This window comes from Orbicella franksi, chromosome 8 (genome assembly GCF_964199315.1).
Source record: "Orbicella franksi chromosome 8, jaOrbFran1.1, whole genome shotgun sequence".
NCBI classification, from domain to species: domain Eukaryota; kingdom Metazoa; phylum Cnidaria; class Anthozoa; order Scleractinia; family Merulinidae; genus Orbicella; species Orbicella franksi.
The window spans coordinates 1,809,700-1,823,327 of NC_138152.1; the positions used below are offsets into that span (position 1 = coordinate 1,809,700).

Below are 13,628 nucleotides of genomic sequence, written 5' to 3' on the forward strand. Positions count from 1 at the left end.
ATTTTCACGGGAATTTGTAGACCATCCTTCTGCGATTCAACCACCAGAAGCTTAATCCATTTGAAGGTTTCGCACATAGTGAAAATTAATTATATTCACGAAGTACTTTTAAGTCAATGAAATACATGTCTTTGAAATTTAATTATTTTGCACCCAAAAAGACAACGCCACATTCCCTAAAATCAACCCGGTACACATTTAAACATTGCACAAAAACATTTGAGTGTTTTAAAGACGGAAGAATGATGTGGTTTTGCATGCGAGGCTCTCAAACTTGTTTAATAAAATGGTGCGTCAAATGACGATTTTAACAGAATTTGGTAATTTGCATATTTCTTTGAAATGAAAGTATATTTTGCCAAAAAAAACTATCCAGTAGTTTTTGTCATGCCCTAGCCTATCTACCATGAAAATATGAGCGAAATCGAATTTTCGACCCTTGCCGAGTTATTTTCCATTTTTATGGACAGGGACTCTTAAGAGATTGTTATCTAATTTACTGTATGACATAGTGAAACAGAATGAGGAGGATAAGGATTATGGATATAGTCTATTTTACATATTTTCAGCATTACTTAACAAATACCTGTCCCTGTGGTAAAAGCAACTCGTTATTCTGTCACGCTTATTAGGTTAAAGTACCTTGAAATGATTTAGGTGGTGTTTAAGTTATCACCGTGTGCGACTTCAAGAACTTTTAGCACTTAAAAAATGTTAAAATGATACCAATGTAGATGTTTTATTCAGCGAACTTTTCAAATTAAATCAAATTACAACTTGCTTTAGTAGATTGGTCTTGTAACTTGTTTCAGCGTCCTCAAAATGTGTTTTTCTGCGTAGACTCCTATGACATAAAGTTTTGATAATCTCCCCCAGTCTCCCTAATTGGCGCAATTTTTAGATCACTCAAGCAGTATTTCACAGCCGGATTTAAGACAGGTACTTTGTCTGCAACACGTGGCCGCACAGATACATAGCCGAACTGTTGACCAAAGCGTTCTTGATAAATTAGCATACAGGTTGAACTCTTGAGACTTTGCTTAACTACATCGAAAATGTCTGGGCTCCTGACGCCCATCTTCCCCGGGGGAATTGAGCTCTGACAAAAACTGGCTACCGCCCTGAAAAAATGGAATAATGTAATCGCGAACAAAGATACATTGAATCCGCCATAAATCAGCCTAGAAACCTCGCGAGGAATAAGGAAACACACACCCGAAGTGCGCGAGGTAGGTTTATTTTTAGTCCTACATCTTGGTATATTTTGGCTTAGGAATAGAACCGTTCCTTGTATCTCGACTGGTGCGTAACCTCAGTCTACTACTTCATGTATGCGGATTCCTATTTTTTGGTGGAAAAGACTTATGTGGGACTCCTCATTCTAGTTTTCTTGGTCAATCGTCTTCTTGCGATCCGTAACGCTACGCTCTCGAGAGAAAGACACCCTCTCTCCCAAGAGCGCACCGTTGCGTGACAGAGGGAGACCAAAACTGGACTACTGATTCCTTTGTTGAACATATTCTGCTTTTAAAATCGAGATAAATCATTAAATATAAGTTGTATATTTCGTTTATATATCGCATTGGCCTTCTGAGGTATATTATCTGACTTTCGTAATATTGATTGACAGATGTCTTTGTAATGGTAATTCCAGCCTTACCCTCCCCTCCCTCTTTTATTTTCTTGACCTGATAAACAGTGACCTAGGCATCTTCTCTCCGAATAAACATGTCGGATCGCACGTCGAGGGTTCTTGCCATCTTACAGACCATTTTAGGGCTTGCTCTCTTTGTCTTTGGCATCGTAGACTTAGCTGTACAATTTTCTGCTTCTTTTTACGTCATTAATTTCGGAATTGCATTGGGCATATGGGTGAGTAAGAAGTTAGCTGGTTGTTCGAGTAAAACTGAGTAAAACCTAATCACTAACACTGCCTGGGAATGCAGGGCTCTCAAATACCGGCTTAGTGTGATGTTTGAAGAACTACAGTGCATTTCAATCTCAAAGAAGACGATTTAAGATCGTAAGTCGGGCTGTAGCTAGACGTGCTGCTACGAGTGTTGATCATTTGCGGTGCGCAGCGGTTTTAAAAATAGCGTGTGTGATATGTACATGCTAATAGATGCGAGTCTCAAAGAAAGATCTTGAAACTGTAAGCGAAGAGACAAACTCTTGACTGTTCTGGATGAGTTTAATAAACGACGTTTCGGCCGTTCGGCCTTCTTCAGGTTAAAAATTAAAAACTAAAAAGGTATTTACAATGGTTGCGATTTACAGAAACACCGACTTATATACAAAGCAGAAATAATAAGATTGAGGTTACGTAATACAACAAAGGTCTAAATTACAAAGTGAAAAGGATTAAACAATCAAAGGCAAATATGTATTCACATGTCACCCATAGTCCTTTATTTGACCTTGATTGTAAATAGCTTTTTAGTTTTTAATTTTTAACCTGACGAAGGCCGAACGGCCGAAACGTCGTTCACTAAACTCATCCAGAACAGTCAAGAGTTTGTCTCTTCACCACATCGTACACTAAACTATACATATACATATATATATATATATATATATATATATATATATATATATATGTATGTATGTAATAATATAATGAATTGAAGATTTCATCAGCTACTTAAGTGCTCAATAGGTAAACTAGAGCATATATATATAAGCGAATTCGCAAAAACATGCCCGCTAGGTTTTCGCCTGGATTCGGGCTTCGCCCGAATCCAGGCTAAGCCAGCGACCTTAAACCCAGGGGGGGGGGGGGGGGGGGGGCTCCGTCAAGGCTAGGCTGGGCACATGGCCCAATGCCTGGCCTATCTGCTGGTGGCTTGCTGGGGACCAGCTGTCAAAAGCAGGGCGGAGGGGAGGGTGTCTTTTACCGACACCTCCAACTAGCTAGAATTTGAGTTTTCAGTGTTAAATAAGCTTGATGTTGACTGTGTTTCTGGGTATTTTACTCAGTTGTTTGACCTTGTTTGAGGCTTCTGTGTTGACATGACACTCTGCTGGAGTGGTCCATGCCAAGTGCATGCGTGATTGGCCAATCTCCTAGCCGGGGGGGTGGTCAGAGGACTTCTGGCCGCTAGGACTGTCTTTGAGTCACTGCGGGCATGTTTTTGCGAATTCGGTTATATATATAACTAACTGCAGACAGTACTGTTTCGGCCTTCTGGGTCTCATTAGTGCATTGCTGAAGACTAGGATGGAGGCCAAGTTTAAAAAGCCGCCCCAAATACTACACATGTGGTAGTATCCAAGCCATTACCAGAGTGCTCAAACTAGCGAGCTAGTGAGCATGCGCAATTGCAGCAGTAACGACTTATCCCAGTAGAGTGCTCAAACTGGACATGAAAGCAGAGCTTTGTATGCCAGCGAGCTATATCTAACTGAACAGAACTGCTTCGGCCTTCTGGGCCTCATTACTTATTGGAACTGAGCGATAGAGGCCACGGTAATCATACTGAAGTTGATTTGAGTTGTGACGTCGCTTATGTGTTAGGGGAGATTGGGGTCACTGTGACGTTTGGTATTTAATAGTACTAAGTACACATAAGACTTTGCGACTGAGTAACACACTGCATAAAGCCCTACAGCACAGCACTGCTTACAAGAACAGTTGTCTTCTTCTCTTACACTGTTCACTGCTGTTATTTCATATGTACTAATCTGCACTCCTCTGAGTTCCTAATTGTCACCGAGTAAGTATATAGTCTGGAAATACCATACTAATGGATGGTACTTCTAATAGTACACATGTACCTGAGGGATGGCTTCTAATATTCATCTCTTGCATGAGAATCAAACGTCTTATAACTCCTGTTATTAGTATGATAGATACAGACACCAATGCATTCTATTGTCAAAATAAATGACGATTAATTTTGTGACATGAGTGATTAAAAAAAACAGACATAGATTACTGCACTGGTACCCCTCAATTATTGACTTACAATTACAATTAGTAGATTACCAGTGTAGCTTTCATTATACTTAAGCTGGTACTTTTTCTCAAACACAGCAGTCATTGACGGTAATTCTGTTTGCATTTTAGAAATATATCTGCCCAGTACATCGTGACAGTGTTGAATACAATTGATTACCATCTCCATAATTTGTACCAGGTCATTACAGCTATGTATTCCTAAGTCAAAGCACTCAAACTCATAGCAACACATTGTTTTCCAGCATTTTCACCAAAATACATAATATCATCTTGACTATATGGTGCCTTGATTGTTAGAGTAGGATCAATACTATGTATACGAGACCCTGGATTTGTTTCAATGCCATTACACAGATTCAGTGAAGCACAATGACCTGTGTGGCACTCATTCTTGTACACACTTAATGATGTATTACAGCTACACAAAGACAGATATTTGCCCAAAGACTCTCTACAACTCAACGATTTTGGATGCAGTGTTAACCGTGTAGAATGTTACTTCTTTCTCATCTTTTGTATTAGCTTGATACTGTCATAATCGCTCCTTGTTCTAAGCTAAGTCTGCAAATCATGGGTCATGTTGTCGCTCTCGTAAGGCCTCACACGAATGGCTTGAAACCCTTTGAGAGGACAATAGGACAAACAACAGAAACAATGCGCCTAGCCCCAAAACGATAACAGCTGTTGCAGTGACGACAAATAGAATTACAAGCTTAAGAGAGCTGTTGCAATACCGAATTTATGTAGCGATACGACACAGGAATGTTTTTAAGAATTCACCTGCACACTTTTTTTTGCTGTTTTTAGGTGAAAGCTTGTCTAGTTTTTTTCTTTTTCTGTTTTTTTTTTTTTTCTTATTGTGTTTTTTTTGTTTGTTTGTTTGTTTGTTTGTTTTTTAACAAGCATTCTGCTGGGCTAACGATCGAATCGTCTTCGCACGTGGTACTCACGATTGTTAATGATACAATTAACAAACATCGCATAAAGAGACCTGAATTATTCCGCATATTTTATTTCCTTTCCAACATGATGTTGTTGTACACATAACGCTGATTCGTCACGCTTCTGTTGTATATATAGCGCTGCTTTGCCCAATACAGCACATTCACCTGACACCACGTTGCTTGATACCACACAAACATTCTGCACAACATGCGAATATAATATACACACAAAAGCGACAAAACCAATGACACAAATACAGAAGTAACAGCTGATAATGTACTTTGTTTTTGAGCGAAAAAACAACAAATGTAATAATCATAACAGAGGTCACATCAATATGAAAATTACGTTTATCTTCACTCTGATGAAAGCCACTTTTGCAGTCCAACATGGCATCTTTATTGTCGTTCCCTTGAGTTTGATCACGAGGCACCTTGTCTTTATCAGCACCTAAAACGTTCGTAAATGTTCTTCTGTCGTCTGTATTAACGCTCTGTTCACATTTCCTGTTCATTGATAGCTCATTTTCTAACATATTCGACATCATTCTTTCGTGGAAAGATGGAGCCTTTATTACGTGTCTGCGGTATTGCCCATTGCACGTGACTGAGCTTTGACAGGGAATAAGAGGGTAAACCTATAGTCGGCTTTCGCCCGGCTTTCCTAGTTTTAAATTAATAAATAAGTAAGTGGGTAGGTAGGTAGGTAGGTATCGTTTATATTCGCTGATAGACAGCGATCGCGCGTACGCTGTTCTTAAAAATACACAACATCGCTGGTTTTGTGCTGTAATCCTTTAGAGTGTTTACTAAAACAATTTTTGTTACCCTTGTTTTCCAGGAACGATTGTCAACTCGGCTACGCCTCGTTGGCTATTCGCTCCTAGAAAACTCAGGGTCGTAGACTAGTTGATTAGGTTGCACTTGCTATAGTTCGTCAACAGAATTGCGACGTTTTCTTGTTTCTCTAAGCTTCTCTAAAGGAATACCTGTAATCACTACTTGATAATTAAATCAAATGAAATTCCTGAGGAAACTTAAAGAAGGGCATGTACCATTACAGCTCGGCTTTTGAAGCTTCAGACTGATCGGGATGGGCGCACCCACACAGCTGCAGCGAAGACGAAGCTCATAATCCAGAATTAAAGAGATATGCAGACAACCATGTAACCAAGGACGTTCTGCGAGACTGTATTCAGGCTAACCATCACTATTAGCCCCTTTATTCGCTACTACCCATTGCGTTTTTGAAGGCATCTTATAAGTAGTCTCCCACTCAGATGCTCTTCAAGCTCGTCACGCAAAGAGCGTCTGGGTAGGAGCCTCCCCTATAAGTTGCCTTGCGTGTAACAGCTTGTAACAGCATCGTTCCATTTCAGACTTGCTGCACAGGAGGAGTGGGTATCAAAGCGGCTCGCCAAGAATCATCATTCGATAAAGGCGTTTGTGTAAATGTAAGTGATAATCCAGGAAGATAGTGGGTTGCAACTGCTTTTAATGGTTCTGATGAGCTTGGTTTTTAATCCAAGGTGGGGCGGGGGGTGGGGGGTGAAGGGGGTACTCCCTTATATTGACTGAACAGGTATGTGCAGTGACTATACAGGGCATGGGATTTTAGCCGTTTTGGGCCCAACTACTGTATCGATTTTGTCCATTCTGGTCTCAAATAGGGTATAGTTTTTGCACTATGGTCTTGAAGTTGGTATGCTGTTTAGAAGAAACTACATTTTCACAAGAGATTCATCATTATCGATAACACCATCAAAACAAGCCTTTACAACGCCTTTAACATCGGTCTGAATTAGGAAACTAGTTCTAAGACAGGTCTGAACCAGGACATTGATTTAAGTATCAGGTCTTTAATAGGGTATCAATTTTTTGGTCAGGTAATAAAAAGGGTAGGGAAAATCACAGATTTTGGTCTTAAATAAGGCAAGTTTTCGAAAGTGGACCGCTCACCCCCACCCGATTGTTCTGGGAGTACCCACTGACTATTTAAAACTGATAAAGTGCCTCACATATGATCTGAACATGCCATTTTTGAAACTTGCTATATCTCTTTGCTGCTTCGTTGATAATACCCCCAAGAGTTGAAGTACGATACTGCAATATGGAAGACCTGTGAAAATCTGAGAGGGATTAAGTAATGTTCGTTAATGATATTTATCAGCTGTAGTAGGACACATCCACCTTTTGCAATCACTATGGTAACGCTGATTGCATCGTCTATCGAAAGGATGCCTTATTTTTACTGTGGTAATTTAGTGTTGAGTATCCTAACTCCAAAACCAAAGTAATCAATCTATACAATTACAAAAAACGCAGGGAACCCAATGAAAGTCGAAGTAAATACACCCCATTTTTTGTCAGAAAGGTCAACCAACCTGATCCGTACCGCGAGTTGTTGGTCTCTGTTTCTGTTAAGTTTTTGTCTTATTGATACATGCTGATTTATATATGCTAAAATAAGCATTTTCTGAAACACCTCCGAAAACAAAACAAAAGAGAACACCAAAAAAAGACAGGTGTCATGTTACACCCCCTATCTCCCCATAACGACAACCTCTCCACAACGGCCACTTGCTTCTGTTCCCAAGGTTTCCGCTATGAAGAGGTTCGACTGTTTTCGCTTTCATGTTTAACTGGAAAAGTAGTCTACATGAATTGAAGTTCTCTTTAGTACTGTGGCTGTGGTCTTTACAAAAGGCTCATTTTCAGCTCACAATATGTGTCTCTTGTTTACCTCCCAGATTTTCTCGTGTGGCTCCTTCATATCTGCTTTGTTTGCTGGAATTAGCTTAATCTGGAGCATCGGGTACTGTGTATATGGAGAGAGTGAAAACGAGACACATATTGGAATAGGAGGGGTCTTCTGTGGAATTGGCATACTTACATGCGTTGTTGTGTTTCTCATTGGGATCTGGGTAACCTGTTACCTCTGGTGTAAGCTTTGTACATGTTGCGATAGCATTCCACCATTCCAGGTGAGGCTTTCAGTGCTATGTTAACCCTTAGCATTAATTAGCTCTTATTAGCTGAGCAGGAGGTCTGTATGGGAGAATCTTGACCGAGGTCGTGAGTACAGACCGAACGCAGTGAGGTCTGTACACACGACCGAGGTCAAGATTCTCCCATACAGACCGACTTAGCTCGGTTAATGAGATGTTTATTATATGGCAAAGAAGAAAACTTTAATTCGTTTAATGTACTGGTTTGCTGGCATTTTGTTTGCGCACGGCGATGAGCTTAACTTAAACCTGCCAAAATTTGCGCGTCCTCTTTACTTCTTTTTTTTTGTCATCAGGCTTTTTGGCACTTCCATAAATGATTGAGAAGAAAATAAAAGAAAATGGTGAACATTTTTGTATTTTAGTTTGCTACTTTTTCAATGCAAAATGAAACCGGTCTACAGATGCCGGTCTAGATGGGAAAATCTAGACCGCGGTCAATATCGATTTCAGCCAATCAAATTCGCGAATTCGGTAGTTCCCAGTCCTTGTGAGACACAGCCATATAATAATAACTACTTATTAACCTAGAGTGAGGTCTCTACGGGAAAATCTCAAACCGAGACCTTGCCGTATTGACCGAACGATAGCAAGGCCAATACAGCAAGGTCGAGGTTTGAGATTTTCACGCAAAGACCGAACGTTCGAGGTTAATTAGTAGTTTATTTTATGGCTTTTTGCTTGTTTGTTTTTGTTTTGTTGTTGTTTTTTTGCAGGTCCGTAATCGGCCCGTGAGCATTAGGGAATGTTATTATATAGCTGTGTCTCACTAAGACTGGGAACTACCGAATTCACGAATTTGATTGGCTGAAATCGATATTGAGCGCTGTCAAGATTGTCCATCTAGACCGGCATCGAGACCGGTCTCATTTTACGGTGAAAAATTGCACACTAAAATACAAATATATAGCCTTTTTTCTTCTATTTTCTTCTCTATAAATTATGGAAGTGCCAAAAAAACTTGGTGAGAAAAAAAGTAAAGAGGATGAGCAAACTTTGGCATATTTCAGTTCAGTTCATCGCCGTTCGCAAGCAAAATATCAGCTATTACATACTAGTTACTTTAAACGAATTAAATCTTTCTTGTTTGCCATATAATAGACATCTTACTAACCGAGCTTAGTCGGTCTGTATGCGATCGAGAATCTTGACATCGGTCGTGTGTACAAAAACTCACTGCGTTCGGTCTGTACTCACGAAAGCGGCCAAGATTTTCCAATACAAACCTCCTGCTCGGTTAATAAGAGCTAAATAATGCCCTAGTCTTAGCCAATCAGAGCATATTGTTCTTGGCGCAAGCAGCCTGGGTTTTAGTCCATGGTGAGGTCATTCCACTGTTATCTGAGGCAAATCATAGATCTTGGCTGTTATGTCGGGGACAGGTGGTTTTCCTTATAAGACTTGCTTGATATCCAAGGGAAGTGAGTAGAAATATTCCTATGGATACTGGGATCAGCTACACCTTCTTGGGACGTTTATACTTGGTGCAGATTTTTTTTCCGTTTGTTTCAAAATTACGACAGGGTATTAGCAGGTTTCTCTGCCCCCTATACTTGTTAACATGCGTTACGTATGGGCTTTAAACCCCTATATACGACCATTTAGATCGCGTATAGACGCAGTTTTAATGGGCCACATATTTGCGTAAACTCGAGCGCTGGGATACGCAAATAAATGTCCAAATATACGCGTCCTGCAAAGACCCATATATACGCGTGTGTATAAAATGCGTGTATAAAATGCGTGTATATGCGGGTCATGCGAATTACGTTGTATAAATATTATGCCAACACAAAAAGTGCCTTTTGACAGAATGGCTGTTCGTGTATGATAGCAATGAAAACTACTACTGTTTCTAGAAGTTTAGTCACTGGAGAGCTGCAGTAACAAACATTAGATAGCAGATAGACCAAGACAAGGCATTTTATCACTGCCGCCATGTTGACGATTTCTAGTTAAAGTAATTTTCATCGCTAACATACACGAACAGCCATTCTGTCAAAAGGCATATACGCGCATTCTAGCAGACGTATATACATGGGTTTTTGTAGGACGCGTATATTTGGGCATTTATTTCGCATATGGTTGGTCATTTATTCGTGACCAACCATAAATTGCAGGCTTACTTGATCGCTCGCCAATTACGTGACAAAAAAGTGCTCGAAGAACCAATCAGAAACGAGAATTTTGTCAAAGATGTTGTTATAGTAAGTTTCCTAATTCTGATTACGTCATGATACAGGCGTCTGATGCAGGCGTTGGCATTGGTGCACTCCAAACTGTCTCCCGAAGGGCACGGGATAACCAACCTCACATAGTTCAGCATTCTGATTCTACGGCGTTGGATAATTCAGCTCCTGCGTATGAAGCCGTTGCCTCAGGTTCCCAAACTGTGCAGGTTGACATGCCTCCGTCCTATGAAGAGGCAGTACGCAATGAACGGAGAACGTATGTTTAAGCAGTTTTAAAGTGTCATGGTCTTGTCTACCAGAAGCTATTATAAGCTGCACAAATTGTGAGTTCTAACGCGAACTCATGCACGGATCGAACTATACGTTCCTCTAAACAAGATCAGAACGCCTACTTGCATCTAGACTACGAGTAGTCCCTCTTTCGCTTAGTCAGTCGTGCGTGACGCGAAAGAAAACCGCGAGAAAAAAATGGCCGCGCGAAATCCTGGGGGCAAGGAGCTCGCGAAAGGAGGGACTATTGCCTAAGTCCAAGAGTTTGAAATTAGAAGCAAATAAAACATGCTTCTTTACTGTGTTTTTCTCATTTTAATTGTGATTTATTAGCAAGCTATGTCCTCAAACAAACGGGTGTTGGAAAAGAGCTTCTGTTCTAATTTGCTGTTTTTTGTTATCAGTAGCCATCATTCAGGCCTCGTCCACACTACAGCGGAGGAATTTCACACTTAAAACGCATGAAATGTTTTCCGTCCACACTATGCAGAGAAATTTGAAAATGCAACAACAACCGATCATTTTGGATTTGTGGTTGAGAAAAACTGGAGCAGGGGAATATCATAATTATCGTAACGTCATCGTTTTCGAAAAGCTTCGTTTTTAAGATGTTTTCCGTCCACACTAAAACTCAAAGCCGGGGTTTTCAAATTTCTCCGATTTGAAGACCGTTTTCGAAATGCTTCGTTTTCGTGAACGATTAGTGTGGACGGAATAAACCCCACAAACTCTGTAGTTATTCCCTAGAGTCTCGTGCTGAGGTCTATTGTTTTAGGCTGAATTTCAATATATCGAAATTGGTCTATTATCAAGGAGAAATTATCGGTTTAAATTTTATACATTTTCTTTGCTAGTTCCTGCGATACAACCAATACAGTGTTTTGAAATCTGTCATATCTATTTATGGCGAGGCTACTTGAACAGGTTAAAACCTAATGATTGGTATTTACAAAATCACAAATGTTTTTTAGCAATTAAAAGTCTTAAAAGGATGACAAAATGTTTCTATTTTATTCCGCGAACGTTTGTTGGTAGGTTGTTTAGTAGGTTGTTTAGTTTAAAAATTCCAACCTTCTCATCAGCCTGTCATCTTGCCTATCTACCTGTCAGTCAGCCTATCAACCTACCAACATTGTATTAGTGTTCCTACTTACAGACCTACCTACCTGCTTGTACCTACCCACCTACTCCCGCACCTACCTACTTACCTACATACCTACGCCGTAGCAGCCGACTTATCTAACTGCCTGACTTCCTACTCCACCTGTAATCATACCTGGGGAATATTAATGCGAGAATTGATATCTGTTAACTGTTCTAGTCATACAACAACAACAATCTTCGTTCTTTATTGTGGCGATATTTTCCAAATTTGGAATCTTTGTGTTCTTCCGCTATTATCTTACGCATTAATTCAATGGTAAGTTTCTTTCGCCATATTATGGTCGGCGAAAATGGGTCACCTCTAACAAATCTACGCGATAGCCGTAACGTGATAATTCGCAGTTGAGGACGTTCGGACTGTGGAAATCCGTAATGCCCCGCAATTCATATCGCAACTTCTCGGCATGTCTTAGGTCAAGCGCGTGCGCTTTTGAGGGCCACTGGTTTTTCAGTTATTACTGTTGTGTGCTATCCTCAATATAAGTAAGAAAGGGCTTGGTACCTGTTGTGCTAATTTCACCTGCAGTTCACCCTCCTCGGCAAATTGGGGACACCATTAACTTACCAAAAAAATTGTCTGTCTCAAAACTTGACCACGTTTGTCTTGTACTTTTACAGCAAGACTAACCAGCCGGCAGTTGAAAAAGAAATGTTGCATGATTTTCTCTTCAGGAGGCACGATTATTCAGTTGACATTAAATTGCTCGCATTTTGCACGTGTCAGTATATTAAGTAATAAATAAGGGGTAGAAAATGACTTATTTTTATGACCAATTTTCTTCGACCTTGAAAATGGAGACATTTTAGATTTATCCGTTATTTCAGTGCAAATCGAGGCCTATTCCGGCGTAATAAAATTGATTTAAAATCGCTAACCGATGTAGATATAGGTTCATGTTGACGAATAAGCGGAAAAACATAATAATAATAATAATGATAATAATAATAATGATAATAATAATAACAGTAATAGTAATAGTAGTAGTAGTAGTAATAGTAATAGTAATAATAATAATAATAATAATAATAATAATAATAATAAAATAGGACATTAACACAGATTACTACTTTCAACATCGGGTAGTTGTGACGCGTGTTCCAAACAAGATGGCCGTCAATTACCTTTGCCGGAACTCAAGCACAAGAATTAGTATGGACAGAAAAAGACAATTTTGTGCTACTAAACGGCCGATTACGAATGGCAGTTGCCACTCAATGAGTCTAGAATTTTCAAATCATTATACAGCTCGGTGAATCCGCAAGGCATTGAGGTAAGATTAGGTTAAATTATGGGGCCAGATGGGGTCCAAAAAAGGGTCCAGATGGGGTCCAGCAGGGGGTCAGAAGGAGGGGTCCATTTTTTGTACTACCATTACCACCACTACTACTACTACTACTACTGGTTAATACAACTATTTAGCTTATATACCTAATATTTACATTCATGTTTTGCGCAGGACATTCTTAAAGTCTCTTACAGATAATTTTTTTGTTGTTGGCGACAGGTCATTTCAGTCAGCTACAACACTGTTAAAGGATCTAAGAAGTCCCCAGTTGGTAACAGATTTTGTAGTTCGAATGATTTCCTTAGAGCGGGTGTTATAAGTAGGATAGTCTTGTCCTCGTACAATGATGTCATTTCTACTGTTGTCATTGACTAAATTATACATATGGATGCAACGTTGCATTTGCCTTCTGGCAGACAGGTTCATCCAGTTTAGACCTGAAAGTGCTTCGGATGAAGACGAATACGGCGACCTATCTAGGACCAATTTAGCAGCGCTACTTCAGAGAACTTGGATTGAATCCACCAGGACTTTGTTATTCTTATCGACCCAAACAATACTGGCATATTCAAGTATTGGGATGACCATTGTCGTGACTTAAATTTTTCTGGCATAGGCAGGAAGCAGATGTTTTATTCTCCGTAAAACCCCCAGCCTTTTCAAGACTTTGAATTTGATCAATATGATCATGCCAGGTTAGGTGCTGGTTTATAATTACACCAAGGTACTTGAATTTTGTTACTTTCTCCAGTTGACTGTTGGCCATAAGATCTATATCGTTAAAGTGACTTAGTTTGGAGTTGCTA

General features: G+C 39.8%; 1 protein-coding gene across 1 annotated transcript; it reads left to right on the forward strand.

Annotated features, from left to right (window-relative positions):
• The first annotated feature begins 1,227 nt into the window (after nt 1–1,227).
• LOC145496244 (uncharacterized) lies at nt 1,228–12,378 on the forward strand. The gene is made up of 4 exons (XM_081475940.1): nt 1,228–1,872; nt 6,282–6,356; nt 7,653–7,886; nt 10,153–12,378. The coding sequence occupies exons 1-4, from the start codon at nt 1,729–1,731 to the stop codon at nt 10,366–10,368; spliced, it is 669 nt and encodes a 222-aa protein (XP_081332066.1). The 5' UTR covers nt 1,228–1,728; the 3' UTR covers nt 10,369–12,378.
• Nucleotides 12,379–13,628: the final 1,250 nt, after the last annotated feature.